The 17862-nt window shown below is 29.5% G+C and overlaps 1 protein-coding gene across 1 annotated transcript; it reads left to right on the top strand.

The window, feature by feature from the left end:
* The first annotated feature begins 3101 nt into the window (after positions 1-3101).
* Positions 3102-12577, top strand: LOC135139509 (uncharacterized). The gene is made up of 3 exons (XM_064069766.1): positions 3102-3318; positions 12195-12338; positions 12385-12577. The coding sequence occupies exons 1-3, from the start codon at positions 3267-3269 to the stop codon at positions 12513-12515; spliced, it is 327 nt and encodes a 108-aa protein (XP_063925836.1). The 5' UTR covers positions 3102-3266; the 3' UTR covers positions 12516-12577.
* The last annotated feature ends 5285 nt before the right edge of the window (positions 12578-17862 follow it).

Consider the following 17862-nt stretch of genomic DNA (forward strand, 5'->3'; position numbering starts at 1 on the left):
TTGTTACGATTTCTGTCTTTCGATTTTTTGGTCTTCTCATTTTTAAATTTTCCGATTTTTCAATTTTTCGCAATTTATTTCTCAATTTTTCGATTTATCGAGTTTTTTAAGTTTAAATTTTTCAATTTTGAATTTTTCCATTTTTCAATATTTATCTATTTCGATCTCTCAATTTTTCGATTTCCCGACTTCTCGATCTTTTGATCTTTCGACTTCGCGAATTTTCAATTTTTCGATTTCAATTTCTCGATTTCTCAGTTTTTCGATAATTATTAGTCACCTTTTCAAAAATGTCAATTTTCCGGTTCATATGAATTTTTTGACCGTTTTTTAAACATCCATCGAAAATTACCAAAAAACGTTGTTTTATATGTTACGGGTTGTAGAAGTTATTTTCGTGTCGAGTTTTTCGAAAATTTCAACAATTTTTTCAGAATTGATAAAATTGAAAAGAGGATTTTCGAGATATTTAAAAAAGTTCATTTTCAAGCCGAATTTTTTGAAAATCTTGGTTCGGGTCCATAAACACTTTATATTTTTCGAATTAGCTAGTCGAAATGAAATATATACCAGAATTTTTTATTAATTTTCAGGAAATTTTTCAAAATGCTCAATTTTTCAATATGAATTTTTCGACCGTTCATCGAACATTCTTCGAAAAATATCTGAAGACTTTTTTTGTAGATTTCGACTTGTAAAAGTTATTTTCGTCTTGATTTCTTCTCAATTGCAACTGTTTTTCCAAAATCGATAAAATGAAAAACAGAAATTTTGAGATATTTAACCAAATTTATTATTCAAAGCAAATTTTTAGAAAATCTTGGTTCGGGACCATGAACATATTATATTTTTCGAATCAGCTATTAAAAATGTATTTCTTAAGGATTTTTAGTCAACTCCCTGCAACTTAAGGTTTTCCCCAACACGCGCAGCTAATTCTTGCGGCTTTCTAATCGGAAAATGTGAATTTTTGACCGACGCCGACTCGTGCAAATTTAATTCATTGTTTGTCAATTCATAGTTCATTTTAGGATTTTAATCGTTAACTGGTGCTAACACAATTAACAGACATTTGCTAAGAGATATCATTAAATTCACTTAGTCAGGATAACACCCGTTGTTTATAAAGTTATGATGAGGTTCCTGGATGCATGTACTTAAGTATTACTTCTTAATTCTTCACACAAGATTACTAGTAGTTCATTTACGGCAGTTAAATTAAAGAAAATTCATAATATCGTGAACTGGTGGGGAGTTAAAATAGTTAAAATATCATATCATCGAGGCATTTCCTCGCAACGATAACTGGATATTTTTGTGTTTATTTATCATGCGTTTTGTTGGGGATAAGCAGTTCACGATATAAACTCTCAAAATTAATTGTTTTATACAATATTTCTCTATCTCACAATTTTAACTTCAGTAATTTTCTTTGTTTTATAACTTAAATTGAACGTTAACTGTCATACTCTGCAGTTTCTAACTTCACGTAATATTTTTGTCTGCACGAGTTTTATTTCACACCAGATCTGTTTGTTAAGTTGATGAATGTTCCCATCATATAAATTATCTGATGTCCAATCTTAATCTCAAATAAGAATTATTTGTTGTTTAAAATTTCACAAGATTGTATGGCGAATTTAAATGTTATTTATTGCTCTTTTTGAAACGTTAACACTTGTCCAATTGTCGTTAATATCAGGGTCATAGAAATTGAACATTTAAAATGGAATTCAGGTTAAATAAGACAGAAACACGTGGTGGAAGCGGAGTGCGCGGTTCCTAGTCGAGATTTTAAAATAAGAATAGTAATATTTACCTAAATTTTCACTTCCCGAACTGTCCCCGTTGTGAAATTGTATCAGCATTTTAGAAATACCGTGCAGATTGTAAAAAACTAAAATTTGTCCGACCTTATTTGCACGTACTCACAAAAAATTCAAGTCTGGTTTTCTTTTGTCCGGCAGTGTATTTCGTCTACCAGTGGCAACTGAAGTCTACACCCAGTATATTTCAAGACAATTTTTTAAAAGTTATTTAAGTCACTAATGTACATCAGATGAACATAAGCGAATTCTAATCTACGGTAATAATTTATGAGACGTGAAACGATTTGTTTATGACGAAAGAGTAAAAAAAAATTAAAATCACGGTTATTTCAAACCCCAAGTTGGCAATGCTGATGCGACTTGATGTTTGTTGTTAACGAGTTTTTAAGTTAAAATTAATTGAAACATTTGATGTAAATATCACAGGCAATGTTCACATGCAAACCTGACAGTTAATCTCAAACTGAAAACGCGTTCCCACCATAAAATAAAATATGAAGCACACTTTTGAAGTCAGGCAGTAATTTATTTTTTTTTATGATACATTTATAAATTAAACATGTATTAAGGAACAATGTGCCGTACGGAAAACAGACACCGTTAGAAGCCAATTAAAATAATCCACTCAGCGTCGTGAAGCGGTAATTTTATAACAATACAGTTGGCTAAAAGGACATTTACGTTTAATTAAAATAATAACAATTAACGTCATGTGCTGAAGCAACAACACTTGTCTTTTTATCGTGTCAGGGAAATAACCTACACTTTAAGGTCGTCAACACAGAACCATCGAGTCTAGACCATTCTATAGTCTAGACTAGACTTGTTACTCTCGGTAACTATTTGCGATAAATAAATAAAATGAAGCCAGGATTATGCAATTTGACACAAACACTCTCCACTTCAACAAGTCGCATTTTTACAAATTTCAATGACACCTGACCCCATTTTTTAATTTCACATGCAATTCCGTGCAGCTCTCTATTATGCAGGCTGATATTAAAATTTATAAATTAGACTACAGCCTCGGGCTGCTATTTGATAAATCAAAATAATAATTCTTATCCGCTTGCTGTAAAACGCAGCGATTATACTTTTAAAATATGTAAATAATCGCACTATCAGCACTATTAACAGCAATAATTCCGAAGCAAAAATTAACGATCTTTTGCATATTTATTATTTAGTTGTTGCTTGCGCAATGTTATCAAGAAGATATGCAAATAGTATAAGTGTGACAGAAATACCGCATTATCAACTTTCTCTTTTCTGACACCTCAGACTAGAGTTCCCAGTGGCGAAAAAAATTATCAGAGAAATGATAACGTTTTCGAGCGAGTACAAATAAAACAAGTGGGAAACCCGAGGCAGCACTCTTATAAATTCTTCAAGAAAAGCACCACTCTGTGATTGTACGTGATCAGAAACCGCAAGAAGATGCATTTTGTGTGGGTTTTGTCGGTGCTGGTGTGTGGTGCGATGGCTATTGGTGAGTTTAGGAGTTATGTGGATCGTTTCACGAGTGCTTGAAAATAAATTCACTATCAAGATATTTTTACGTAATTAATAACAGTTGTAAAACTTTAATTTAGACTATAGTCGATTTAAAAAAATGTGTTGACTATCAACCAGTCTTGGGTAAGGAGGGCGTCCTTAAATAACTATCAATCAGTTTGACAATTATTGCTATGACCTCGCCGACTTTTATAGTTTGACGCCTACGATAAGGTACTTTCCCAAAATGTTTGGGTTTTACCTGCCATCAAATTTTAACCACTTGTAAGTCGCGGGGGCCGGAATTTCCATAGTCTACATTTTGAACTTTTCTAAGTATACAACTTTCACATTCAGATATTGATGTTGTTTTGTACTGTTAATTTTGTTTTCCCTATTGTCATTATCTTGCGCTTTTTGAGTTTATTTTTAGTTTTCGCTTTCTAATTTTTCAGGTCTACAAATGTAACATTCCTATTTCTATTGTCATATTTGTTTCGATTTTTTTGTTTCTTTGGTTCTTTATTATATTTGTTTCTTGAACTTTGATTTCCGTGTCCTCTGTTTATTCTCCGAGTTCTTTTCAAGCTCTTTTTCTATTTTCGATTATATATCCCTATTTATTTGTTGTGTTGTAATAACATAATTCCTTCTTAATTTTTCTAAATACATATACACTTTATTGGAATCAAGTCAATGGAAATTCTAGAAAATATATCGTAGTAATTTTTAATAGGCAATTTCGTTAACTTATTTCAGGAAATGTGATTACGAATGCATTTTTAATGAGAATTTGTTGTTTTCTTTAAAATTGGCGCTGAATTATTGGTTGCCTATCTGTCACGCAGATATACTTGAAAATGTTAAGAAGTTAGTTCATGATTTATGAGTATTGACATTTGTGACAGGCGACAAGAAAATTTCAAAGCCAACTTGATGTATGATCTTTCATCATTACCTTCTCATTTACATATGTATATTGTAAATATTGTTATGTTTTTCGAATCTTGGCAACTTTTCAAAAATCTGGAATTTCTTTTTCTCTTGTCTTTCGTATGAATTTTTGACCTTTTTAATTTGCCGAAATGTATTGGCCATTTGAGAATTTTCAGTAAAATTTTCAAAGATCTCAATCTTTCGATTCATACGATTTTTTGACCGTTTTTGAGCACCGTTCGAAAATTACCGAAACAGATTGCTTTGTATATTTCGACTTGCAGAAGCTATTTTCGGTTTCATTTTTTCGAAATTTTAAAATTTTTTTCCAGATTCGATAATATTAAAAATGAGGTTTTTTGACATACTTATTTAAAAATTTTAATTTTCAACCAGAATTTTTCAAAAATCTTGGCCCGAGACCATCAACTCGTTATATTTTTCGAATTAGCTCGTCGAAATGTATTGGCCAGGTTTTTTGAGAATTTATACTCAACTTTTGGAAAATTTCAAATTTTCAATTCGTACGATTTTTTGGCCATTTTTTGAGTACATTGAAGAGATTGTTTTTTTTATATCGACTTGTAAAAAGTTGCTTTCGGATTCATTTCTTCCAATATTCCAACGATTTTTCCAGAGTGAATAAAATGCAAATACGAATTTTGCGGATACATATTTAAAAAATTTCATTCTCGAACCGAATTTTTGGAAAATCTTGGTCCCCAACCATTAATACGATATATTTTTCAAATAGTTCGTCGAAATGTATCGTCCAAAATTTTTTGTGAATTTTTGGTTAACTTTCGATTCATACCTACCAATTTGTTTATTGGTTTTTGAGCACTTTTCGAAAATGACCTAAAGACATTGTTTTGTTTATTTCAACTTGTAGAAATGATTTTAGGGTTTATTTCTTTGAAAATTCAAACAATTTCTCCAGAATCGATAAAATGCAAATATGAGTTTTCGGGATATTTAAAAAATTTCATTTTCAAAACGAATTTTTCGAAAATCTTGGTCCTCTACCATTAACACGTAATATTTTTCGAATTACTTCGTCGGAACATATTTTCCAGAATTTTTTGAGAAGTTTTAGTCAATTTTTCAAAAATATCAGTTTTCTATGAATTTTGTGACCGTTTTTTGAGCATCCATCAAAAATTGCCTAAAGACATTGTTTTATATATTACGACTCGTAGAAGTTATTTTCGTCCCCATTTCTTCAAAAATTTCAACAAATTTTCCAGAATCGACCAAATGGAAAATGAGAATGTTCGAGATACATATTTGAAACATTTCATTTTCAAGCCGAATTTTTGGAAAATTCTGATTAGGGACCATAAACACAATCTATTTTTCGAATCAGCTAGTTGATTTTTTTAAGGATTTTTAGTTAACTTTTCAAAAATGTCAACTTTTCGGTTCATACGAATTTTTTTAGTTTTTTGAGCACTCCTCAAAAATTCCCTGAAGACATTGTTTTTTATATTTCAATTTGTAGAAGTTATTTTCGGCTTTATTTCTTCCAAAATCTGAACAATATTTTCAGAATCGATAAAATGGACAGTGAGGATTTTCAAAGTATATATTTAAAAATTTTCGTTTTCAAACCGAATTATCCGAAAATCTTAGTTCTCTATCATTAATACGTTATATTTTTCGAATTAGTTTCTCGAAATGCGTTTACATTTTTTTTTTATTTTTACTCCACTTTTCGAAAATCTCAATTTTTCGATAAATTCGAATTTTTGACAGTTTTTTGAGCATTCTTCGAAAATTATCCAAAGAGATTTTTTGTGTATTTTTCAACTTGTAGAAGTTATTTTTGGGTTTATTTCTTCCAAAATTTCAACAGTTTTCCCAGAATCGACAAAATGGGAAATGGGGATTTTCGAAATTTTGAAAAAATTTCATTTTCAAATCTAATTTGTCGTAAACTTTGCCCCGGGACCAGAAACACGTTATATTTTTCGAATTAGTTCGTCGGAACATATTTGTGAAAGTGTTTTAAGAATTTTTAGTCGATTTTTCAAAAATTTCCATTTTCCAAATATTTGGAATTTTTTGAAAGTTTTTTGAGCACCCATCAAAATTACCCAAAGACATTCTTTTGTATATTACGACTTGTAGAAATTATTTTTGTCTCGATTTCTTCGAAAATTTCAACAATTTTTCCAGAATCGATAAAATGGAAAATAAGGATTACCGAGATATTTGAAAAACTGCATTTTCTGACTGCGTTTTTTAAGAATCTTGGTCCGGGACAATAAACGCGTTATATTTTTTGAAATAGCTCGTCAAAATGTCAACTTCTCAAAAATCTAAAATTTTCGGTTCGTAGGAATTTTTTGACTGTTATTAGAGCAGTTTTCGAAAATTACGTAAAGACATTGTTTTTTGTGTAGAAGTTATTTTCGGATTCATTTCTTCGAAAATTTGAAACATTGATCCAGAATTGATAAAAAGAAAACGAGAGGATTTTGAAGATATTTAAAAAAAAATCATTGTCAGACTGAATTTTTCGAATTAAGTCGTCCAATAGAATTTTTTGAGGATTTTTAGTCAACTTTTCAAAAATCTGAATCTTTCGATTCATACGAGTTTTTTTACTGTTTTAAGCACCCTTCGAAAATCACCTAAAGACTGTTTTGTAGAATTTATTTTAGGTTTCATTTCTTCCAAAATTCCAATAATTTTTCCAGAATCGATGAAATGGAAAATGCGGATTTTCGAGATAGGTATATAAACATTTTATTTTTAAGTCGAATTTTTCGAAAATTTTGGTTCGAGACCATGAACACATTACATTTTTGAAATCAGCTAGTCGAAATGTGTTCGCCAGATTTTTTTAAGGAATTTTAGTCAACTTTTCAAATATCTCAATTTTTCGGTTCATACGAATTTTTGAGATATTTAAAAAATTTCGTTTTCAAACCGAATTTTTCAAAACTATTTAAACTTGTTATATTTTTTGAATTAGCTAGTCGAAGAGTACTTACCCGAATTTTTTGAGAATTTTTAGTCAACTTCTCAAAAATCTCAATTTTCGAATCCATATGAATTTTTTAACTGTTTTTTGAACACCCATCGAAAATTATTTAGAGACATTGCTTTGTATATTACGACTTGTAGAAGTTATTTTGGTCACCATTTCTTAAAAGGTTCAACAATTTTTCCAGAAAAAATGGAAAATCAGGATTTTTGATATATTGAAAAAATTCATTTCCAAGCCTAATTTTTCGAAAATCTTGGTCCGGGACCATACACACAATATATTTTTCCAATCACCTAGTCGAAATGTATTTTCCGGAATTTTTTAAGGATTTTTAGTAAACTTTTTGAAAAAGTCAATTTTTGGGTTCAAAGGATTTTTTGACCATTTTTTGAGCACTTCTCAAAAATTGCCTAAAGACATTGTCTTTTATATTTAAATTTTTCAAAATTATTTCTTCCAAAATCTACAGAATATTTCCAGCATCGATAAAATGGAAAATGAGGATTTTTGAAATATTGAGAAAAATCATTTTCGAACCGAATTTATCGAAAATCTTGATTCTCTACCATTAACACGTTATATTTTTTGAATTAGTTTGTCGAAATGTATTTCACAATTTTTTTTTTTAATTTTTAGTCTACTTTTCAAAAATCTCATTTTTTGATAAATTCGTTTTTTTACAGTTGTTTGAGCATTCTTCGAAAATTACCCAAAGAGATTGCTGGTATATTGCAACTTGTAGAAGTTATTTTCGGGTTTATTTCTTCCAAAATTTCAACAATTTCGCCACAATTGATTAAATAGAAAATGAAGATTTTTGAAATATTTGAAAAATTTCATTTTCAAACCGAATTTTTCGAAAAACTTGGTTCCGGATCATGAACACATTATATTTTTTGAATTTTATTCACCTTTTCAAAAAACTTTTCGGTTCATACGACTTTTTTAACCGTTTTTTGAGCACTCTTCAAAAATTACCTAAAAACATTGTTTTTTATATATTTCAGTTTGTAAAAGTTATTTTCAGCTTTATTTGTTCTAAAATGTGAACAGAAATTACTTAAAGAGATTTCTTGTATATTTCGACTTGTACAAGTTATTTTCGGAATATTTCTTCGAAAATTTCAACATTTTTTCCATAATCGACAAAATGAGAAATGAGGATTTTCGAAATTCTCAAAAAATTTCTTTCTCAAACCGAATTTTTCGAAAATTTTGGCCCGAAACCACGAACACCTTATATCTTTTATGTTTTAGTTCGTCGAAACATATTTACCAGAATTTTTTGAGAACTTTTTATCAACTTTTCAAAAATCTCAATTCTCTAATTCATAGAAATTTTTTTACCGTTTTTTGGGCACCCATCGGAAATTACCTAAAGGCATTATTTTGCATATTACGACTTGTAAATTCTTCCCAGAATTTTTTAAGGATATTTAGGCAGCTTTTCAAAAATCTCATTATTCAGTATGAATTTTTCAATCGTTTATCGAGCATTCTTCGATTTTTTTTTTGTATATTTTGACCTGTACGAGTTATTTTCGGGTTTTTGAGATTGTGGAAAAATTGCATTTCCAAACCAAATTCTTCAAAAAGGGACCGAGGATTTTTAGTCAACTTTTCAAAAATTTCAATTTTTCAATATGAATTTTTCGACCGTTTATAGAGCATTGTTCAATTTTTTTTTTGTAGATTTAGACTTTTCAAATATATTAATTTTTCAATTCACATGAATTTTTAACCGTTTTTTGTGCACTTACCGAAAATTACCCAAAGACATTGTTTTGTATACTATGACTTGTAGAAGTTATTTTCGGTTGGATTTCTTCGAAAATTTCAACAATTTTTCCAGAATCGATAAAGTGGAAAATAGGGATTTTCCAAGAACTTTTTAAAGATTTTTAGTCAAGTTCTCAAAAATCTCACTCGTTCAATATGAATTTCTCGACCATTTATCGAGCATTCTTCGAAAATTATCTGAAGACATTTTTCCGGTAGATTTTGACTAATAGAAGTTATTTTCGGCTTCATTTCTTCGAAAATTATAACTGTTTTTCTAAAATCGATAAAATGAAAAACAGAAATTTTGAGATATTTTTAACAAAATTCAATTTCAAAGTGAATTTTTCGAAAATCTTGGTTCGGGACCACGAACACATTCAATTCTTCTAATCAGTTAATCAAAATGTATTTCCAAGAAATTTTAAGGATTTTTAGTAAACTTTTCAAAAATCTCAATTTTTCAATACGAATTTTTCCACGTTTATCGCGCATTCTTGGAAAATTTTCTAGACATTTTTTTGTATATTTTCGGCTTCATTCTTCAAAATTTCAACTTTTTTGTAAAATCGATAAAATGAAAAACAGAAATTTTGAAATATGTATTTAACAAAACTCAATTTCAGAGTGAATTTTTCGAAAATCTAGGTTGGGGACCATGAACACATTAAATTTTTCTAATCAGCTAATCAAAATGTATTTTCAAGAATTTTTAACGATTTTTAGTCAACTTTTCAAAAATCTCAACTCGTGGAAGTTATTTTCGACTTCATTTCTTCCAAAATTTAACTGTTTTTCCAAAATCGATAAAATGGAAAACAGAAATTTTGAGATATTTAACAAAATTCATTTTAAAGCGAATTTTTCGAAAATCTTGGTTCGGGACAATGAACACGTTATATTTTTCGAATCAACTATTCGAAATGTATTTCTCAGAATTTTTAAGGATCTTTGGTCGACTTTTCAAATTTCTCACTTTTTTAATCCGAATTTTTCGACGTTTATCGCGTATTCTTCGAAAATTATCTTAAGACATTTTTTTTTGTATATTTCGACTCGTACAAGTTATTTTCGGCTTCATTTCTTCGGAAATTCCAATTCTTTTTCCAAAATCAATAAAACAGAGAACAGAAATTTTGATATTTTTAACAAAATTCATTTTCAAAGCGAATTTTTCGAAAATGTGGGTTTGGAACCATGAACACATGAAATTTTTCGAAGCAGCAAATTAAAATGCATTTACAAGAATTTTTTAAAGATTTTTAGTCAACTTTTCAAAAATTTCCATTGTTCAATGTGAATTTTTCGACCGTTCGAGCATTCTTCGAAAATTATCTAAAAACATTTTTTTCCTAGATTTTGACTAGTAGAATTTTTTATTTTCGGCTACATTTCTTCGAAAACTTAACCGTTTTTCCAAAATCGATAAAATGGGAAACAGAAATTTTGAGATATTTAACAAAATTCATTTTAAAAGCGAATTTTTCGAAAATCTTTGTTCAGGACAATGAACACATTATATTTTTCGAATCAACTGTTCGAAATGTATTTCTCAGAATTTTTAAGGATCTTTGGTCAACTTTTCAAAAATCTTACTTTTTTAATGCGATTTTTTCAACGTTTATCGCGTATTCTTTGAAAATTATCTTAAGACATTTTTTTTTTGTATATTTCGACTCGTACAAGTTATTTTCGGCATCATTTCTTCGAAAATTCCAATTGTTTTTCCAAAATTGATAAAACAGAGAACAGAAATTTTGAGATTTTTAATAAAATTCATTTTCAAAGCGAATTTTTCGAAAATATGGGTTTGGAACCATGAACACATAACATTTTTCGAAGCAGCTAATTAAAATGTATTTCCAAGAATTTTTTAAAGATTTTTAATCAACTTTTCAACAATTTTCATTTTTCAATATGCATTTTTCGACCATTCGAGCATTCTTTGAAAATTATCTAAAAACATGTTTTCCATATATTTGGACTAGTAGAAGTTATTTTCGGCTTCATTTCTTCGAAAATTCCAACTGTTTTTCCAAAATCGATAAAATGGGAAACAGAAATTTTGAGATATTTAACAAAGTTTATTTTCAAAGCGAATTTTTCAAAAATCTTGGTTCGGGACAATGAACACATTATATTTTTCGAATCAACTACTCGAAATGTATTTCTCAGAATTTTTCAGGATCTTTGGTCAACTTTTCAAAAATCTCACTTTTTTAATACGAATTTTTCGACGTTTATCGCGTATTCTTCGAAAATTATCTTATGACATTTTTTTTGTATATTTCGACTCGTACAAGTTATTTTCGGCTTCATGTCTTCGAAAATTCCAATTGTTTTTCCAAAATCGATAAAACAGAGAACAGAAATTTTGAGATTTTTAAAGCGAATTTTTCGAAAATCTGGGATTGGAACACATGAAATTTTTCGAAGCAGCTAATTAAAATGGATTTCCAAGAATTTTTTTAAAGATTTTTGGTCAACTTTTCAAAAATTTTCATTGTTCTATATGAATTTTTTTACCGTTTATCGCATATTCTTCGAAAATTATCTAAAGACATTTTTTTGCAGATTTCGACTCATAGAAGTTATTTTCAACTTCATTTCTTCGAAAATTGTAATTGTGTTTCCAAAATCGACAAAATAAACAGAAATCTTGAGATACTTATTTAATAAAATTCATTTTCATATCGAATTTTCAAAAAATCCTACTCCAGGACCAATACACGTTTTGTTTTTTGAATTTGCTCGTCGGATATATTTCTCCGAATTATTTCAGGATTTATAGTCAACTTTTCAAAATATTCAATTTTCCAAAACGAATTTTTTATCCTTTTTCGAACACTCTTAGAAAATGATCTAAAAACATTTATAGAAGTTATTTTCGGCTTCATATCTTCGAAAATTCCAACTATTTTTCCGGATTCTACAAAATGAAGAATGATAATTTTTGAGGTATTAAAAAAAAATCGTTTTCAAATCAGTTTCTTTGAAAATGTTGCTCACAAAATTAACTACCCCATATTGAATATTTGTTTTTGTAATAAAAATAATTAACATCCTGTGTTCCGACATCTGCAGCCTTGACTCGTTTCATGAAAATTAAAAATTCTTTGAACAGAGCTAATTAAAAAAAATCCTGCTTGTTATTATTACAGAATCCAACTTCTACCGAGAGGAAGCTTGTGCAAACGCCAAAGGATACTGCGTCCTGAGATCAGAATGCCCCCAAACCGTCTCAGCCCCCCAGGCCGACCTCTGCTCCGGCCAGAAAAAAGACGGCGCAGTTTGTTGTCCAAACTGTAAGTCCTGCATCCTGCTATTCCTCAATTAACCAAATTCTTCCAGTTCCCGAAAACCAAGTGAATTGTCTCCAACGCCACAACGTCTGTCGACCCTCTGCGGAATGTCCTGGAAATTTAAATATCGGTCGTCTTGGGTGCGCTTCCGGTGAAACCTGCTGCGTTTTAACAAAATAGCCTATAACGTTTATTGTTTGTCTATGTTTGCTGTAGTTAGAAATTTCTTTCAAATACAATAATCAGACCAAAACAAACAACTAGTTGCTTTTACTGCATGTGTATCTGAAAGGTGTATCTAGTTTGCGTGCGCTTGATAAATTTTCTTAATTTAAATACTGTGGTTATTTTTAGAGGGAAAATGCGGAAAAGGTGAGTAAATTTTCACCGGAATTTAAGCGGCACGCGCTGGAAAGGGTATTTATATCGTTCATTCAAAACTGTGGCAAGGAAGTCGCAGATTTCCATCTGAACTCTGAATTAGTTATTATTAGATCGAACTGAACGGTGAGTTGTGTGGATAATAAATTGTCTGTAATAATAATTGTTGTTAAAAAAATTCAAACAGCGAAAATTTGTTATGTAAATGAATTCAGCTGCCATTCAGTGAAAAAATCTCACACTACAAATTTATTCCACGACACATACATTTTTCGTACTTGACGAATTTCTTAATTCCACCTTTGTAAGATATGGATTTCGTAAATACTTTAACACACGGTTGCTTAACTTAGGACCTGTATTTAAATTGCAAATTAATGACTATCTAAAAAAAATAGAATGATAAATTACTAGCGGCGTATTTTTCGTGATACCTTGCCTGTAATTTTTCACGCTGTGTTATTAACTTCGGCTCCACACATTAGTAATTATTCGCTTGAATGACAATGAGCAAGCTGATATTTGTACCTCAGTTTGCAGCTGCGCAAAAATATTGTCGTTGTAAATTTTGGTCGGAAGCCTTATGATTAAAATATTTAAAATTAATGTTAACGAGCGATAATTATTTACTAGCTATGCTCCGAATTTTCTCATTAGCGGTGTCCATTACAGGTGGGTGTACGTTCAAAAACGCGTATTTCGATATCAGAGTATATTTCACGGAAGGTTGTTGTTTATTTATCAGTAAGACCACCTTCCCGACTTTCCGGCTGGCTCGAAACCGACCGCAATAATTTAGGCAAAGGTTCTTCACTGAATCCGGTCAGAATTAATTTACAGCTCTTCGCAAAAGATTAGGATCTGGTAGCTTTGATGGAAAGCAGAGGCTTTCGGGTTATTATGCGGTATTTCTTTGTATAGCTACCTGTTTGGATAAGTTACGTATGTGTGTATACAAAGTTTTTGGAATTTATAAGGCGGGGAGATTTATAGAGCAAACTACACAAGTTTGGTCTTTATCGCTTAATATTGTGGTGTTTTTTTGGAATAAAGTGGGGAAACGTGGGTTTATATAACATGTTTTGTTTTACGCTATCAAAACATTGTTATAATTTAAACTAGAATAAACTTAACGTGCAGTCAAAATTTACTAAAATTGATGCTTGTTCCAACAATACTAAAATATAGGTAGTCATTCGCAAAACAAGCAAAAAAGGACAGCTCCAGGCTGAATCCTTGTGGAATTCTTGAAATTATATTTTTCTGCACAACACTTTAGTTATTATGGTTGGAATTTTTGAAGAGATGTTGCTGAACTTGACTTCTTCAGTCGAAATTTGCCTAAAAATGTCTTTGGATAATTTTCGAAAATGTTCGGAAAAAACAACAAATTTCAAAAAGATATTGAAGACTTGACTTTTTGTAAATTCTGCCAAATACACACAAAAAATTCTGGAATGTAGATATGGACAAGCTGATTAGAAAAATATAGTCTATTGATGGTCCCATACCAAATTATGCAAAATTTTCAGTTTCAAAACCAAATTTTTAAAATATCCCTAAAATTGTTGTAATTAATTTTTGTGCTTCTTGAAAAATAGTTGGAATATTCGAAGGAAAGTTGTCGAAAACGGCTGTTCACGTCTAAATTAACAAAAACATTTTTTTGGATAAATTTCGAAAGCGCTTAGAAAAATTCAAAAATTCGAAAGTGGCAGTATTGAAAATTTGAGCTTTTAGCTAAAAAACCACAAAAAATCAGGAATATATTTATTGACGAGATACTTTAAAAATGGTCTCAGACAGAGATTTTAGAAATCTTCGGTTTCAAAATTAAATTTTTGGAATATAGATTTCAATGGACTGATTTGGCCAAGACATAGACCAGTTTTTAACAAACTTAGCCAAAAATTCAAAAATAATCTGGAATGTAGTGCAGATATCGATGAGCTAGTTACAAAATGGTTTCAGACGAAGATTTTCGAAAATTTCGATCTCAAAATCAATTTTTTGAAATATTCCCAACATGGCAAAATTTCATTTCTGTGATTACCGAAAAATAGTGGAAATATTCGAAGAAATACTTATTCCAGAAAATGACTTCAGCGAGTTTAAATCAACAAAAAATGTCTTTGGATGATTTTAGAAGAAGTTCCAAAAAGAGTCGAAAATTTCGAGTGAAAAATACTGAAAATTTCAGTTATTAATAAAGTTGCAAAAAAATCAACAAAATATTTGGAATATAGATATTAATGAACAGATTAGAAGTTGGTTTCAGACCAAGATTTTCGAAAATTTCGGTTTCGAAAATTAAATTTTTAAATATCTCAAATACGGCAATTTTTTATTTTGGTGATTCCGGCAAAGTATTTGCAGTTTTTGAAAAAATGTTGCCGAAAATGACTGATGCAAGTTGAAATTAACGAAAATATTTTTTTGAGTAATTTTTGATAGCGCTCGGAAAATTAAAAAATTTCGGAAGTGGGTGTACTGAAAATTTGAGCTTTTACCCAAAAATCCACAAAAAATCAGGAATATAGATATCGATGAAATGCTTAAAAAATGGTCTCCGACCAAGATTTTCGAAAATTTCGGTTTCAAAATTAAATTTTTGGAATATCGCAAAAATGTGGTTATTCTGTAAAAATAGTAGAATTTTTCGAAGAAATATTCCCGAAATTGAGTTTGCAAGTTTAAATCAGCACAAAAGTCTTTGAAAAATGTTTTTGGGTGATTTTCGAAAGGGTTCAAAAAAAAGTTAAAAATTTCAAGACGGTGAATATTGAAAATTTGAACTTTTCACAAAGTTAGCCAAAAGTCCACAAAAAATCTAAAATATAGTTATCGATAAACTGAAAATTTCGGTTTGAAAGTAAAATCCTGGAAATATCCCAAAAATGATCATATCTCATTTTGACGGTTCCCGAAAAGTAGGTGACATTTGGGAATAAATATTATCAAAAATGATTTCCGCAAGTTTAAATTCAAAAAATGGATGATTTTAGAAAAAGTTCTAAAGAAAAAATCAAAAATTTTGAAAAGGATATTGAAAATTTCAGTTTTTTAAAGTTGCAGAAAAATCGACAAAAAATCTGGAATATATCTGGATATCGATGAACTGATTAGAAATTGGCCTCAGACCAAAATTTTCGAAAATTTCAGTTTCGAAAATAAAATTTTGAAATATCTCGAAAACGGCAATATTTCATTTTGGTGATTCTAGAAAATTTTTTTTAAAAATGTCGCTGAAAATGACTTCTGCAAGTCGAAATTAATAAAAACACGTTTTAGGTGCTTTTCGAAGGTGGTCCGGAATATATATCCAAGATTTTCGAAAATTTCGGTTCCAAAGTCATATTTTTAAAATATGTATCTCAAAAATGACATATTTCATTTTGATGATTCTGGGAAAGTAGAAGAAATTTTGGAAGAAATATTCCCGAAAATGACTTATGCAAGTTTAAATCAACAAAAAAATATCATTGGAGGATTTTCGAAGAGGTTGGATGGAATGTTGAAAATTTCAGCTTTTAATAATGAATTTTTTATAAGAAAACCACAAAAATCTGGAATATAGAAATCGATGAACTTATTAGAAAATGGCTCCAGATCAAAGTTTTTGACAATTTTGGTTTCAAAATTAAAATTTTGGAAAATACCAAGAACGGCAATATGTAGTTTGTTTTGATAATTCCCTAACAGTTAGCAATTTTTGAAAAAATTTTTGCCCAAAATGGCTTCTGCAATAATTCGAAATGAACAATTTTTGGGGACTTTTCGAAAATACTTGGCAGAGGTAAAAAAATTCAAAGGGGATTATGAAAATGTGCGCTTCTAACAAATTTGCTTAAAAATCCACAAAAAATCTGGATATTGATGAGCTGATTAGAGAAGGGTCGGAAACGAAGATTTTAGAAAATTTTGGTTTCAAAATAAATCAATTTTTTTAAATATCTCAAAAATGTCCAATAATTTAAGATCGGTGATTCTAGAAAAGTAATTGAAATTTTCGAAGAAATATACTGTAGTTAACAAAACATATTTGGGGTGATTTTCAAAACGGTTCGAAAAAATGTCGATAATTTCAAAAGAGGCATATTGAAAATATGAGCTTTCAAAAAAAGTTGTCTGAAAATCCACAAAAACAAATCAAGAAAATAGATATCGATAAGCTGATTAAAAAATGATCCCAGACCAAAATTTTCGAAAATTTGGTTTCAAAATTTTTGAAGTAAATTAATGATTTCTGCGAGTAGAAATTAAGAAAAAAGTGTTTCTGGATACTTTTCGAAAGTACCCTGAAAAAGCTAAAAAATTTTAAAGGGGTTTTGATCATTTTAGCTTTTAAAAAAGTTGTAATAATCTGACTATAGATAATGATGAGCTGATTACAAATTGGTTTGAGACCAAGATTTTGGAAAATTTCGGTTTCAAAAACAAATTTTCAGAATATCCCAAAAATGGCTACATTTAATTTTGGTGATTCCGGAAAAGTAGTTGAAATATTCAAAGAAATATTTCAGAACATGAATTCTGCGAGTTTAAATCAACAAAAAATGTGTGATTTTTGAGAGTTCGGGAAAAGGTCGAAAATTTCAAGACGATGAATATTGAAAATTTGAATTTTTAACAAAGTCGCCTAAAAATTCACTAAAATGTACAAAATAGATATCGATAAACGGATTATTATTAAATGATCTCAAACCAAGCTTTTTGAAAATTTCGGTTTCAAAATCAAAGGTTTTAAATATCTCAAAAATGACCATATTTCACTTTGATGACTCTGGAAAAGTACTTCGATGAAATTTTGGAAGAAATATTTCCAAAAATGACTTCTGCAAGTTTAAGTCAATAAAAAATTTCTGTGTGATTTTTGAAAAAGTTTGAAAAAAGGTCGAAAATTTCAAAAGGAAGGATATTAAAAATTTCAGATTTTAATAAAGTTGCATAAAATCCACAAAACATAGGAAATATAAATCGATATCGATGAATTGTTCTTAGAAATTTGTCCCAGACTAATATTTTGAAAATTTTGGTTTCTAAATCAAATTTTTGGAATATCTCAAAAATGGCTATTTTTAATTTTTGTAATTCCGGAAAAGTAGTTGAAAGATTCGAAGAAATATTTCAGAAAATAACTTCTGCG

This window comes from Zophobas morio, unplaced genomic scaffold (assembly GCF_036711695.1).
Source record: "Zophobas morio isolate AGI-343-1 ecotype UQ-CSIRO unplaced genomic scaffold, CSIRO_AGI_Zmor_V1 ptg000031l, whole genome shotgun sequence".
NCBI lineage: Eukaryota > Metazoa > Arthropoda > Insecta > Coleoptera > Tenebrionidae > Zophobas > Zophobas morio.

Bases quoted from the DNA above. Each gene is read 5' to 3' on its own strand.
- LOC135139509 (XM_064069766.1), top strand. From the start codon at position 3,267: ATGCATTTTGTGTGGGTTTTGTCGGTGCTGGTGTGTGGTGCGATGGCT. The intron at 3,319-12,194 runs GTGAGTTTAGGA...TTATTATTACAG, and splicing joins GTGTGGTGCGATGGCTATTG to AATCCAACTTCTACCGAGAG. The intron at 12,339-12,384 runs GTAAGTCCTGCA...AAATTCTTCCAG, and splicing joins CGCAGTTTGTTGTCCAAACT to TTCCCGAAAACCAAGTGAAT.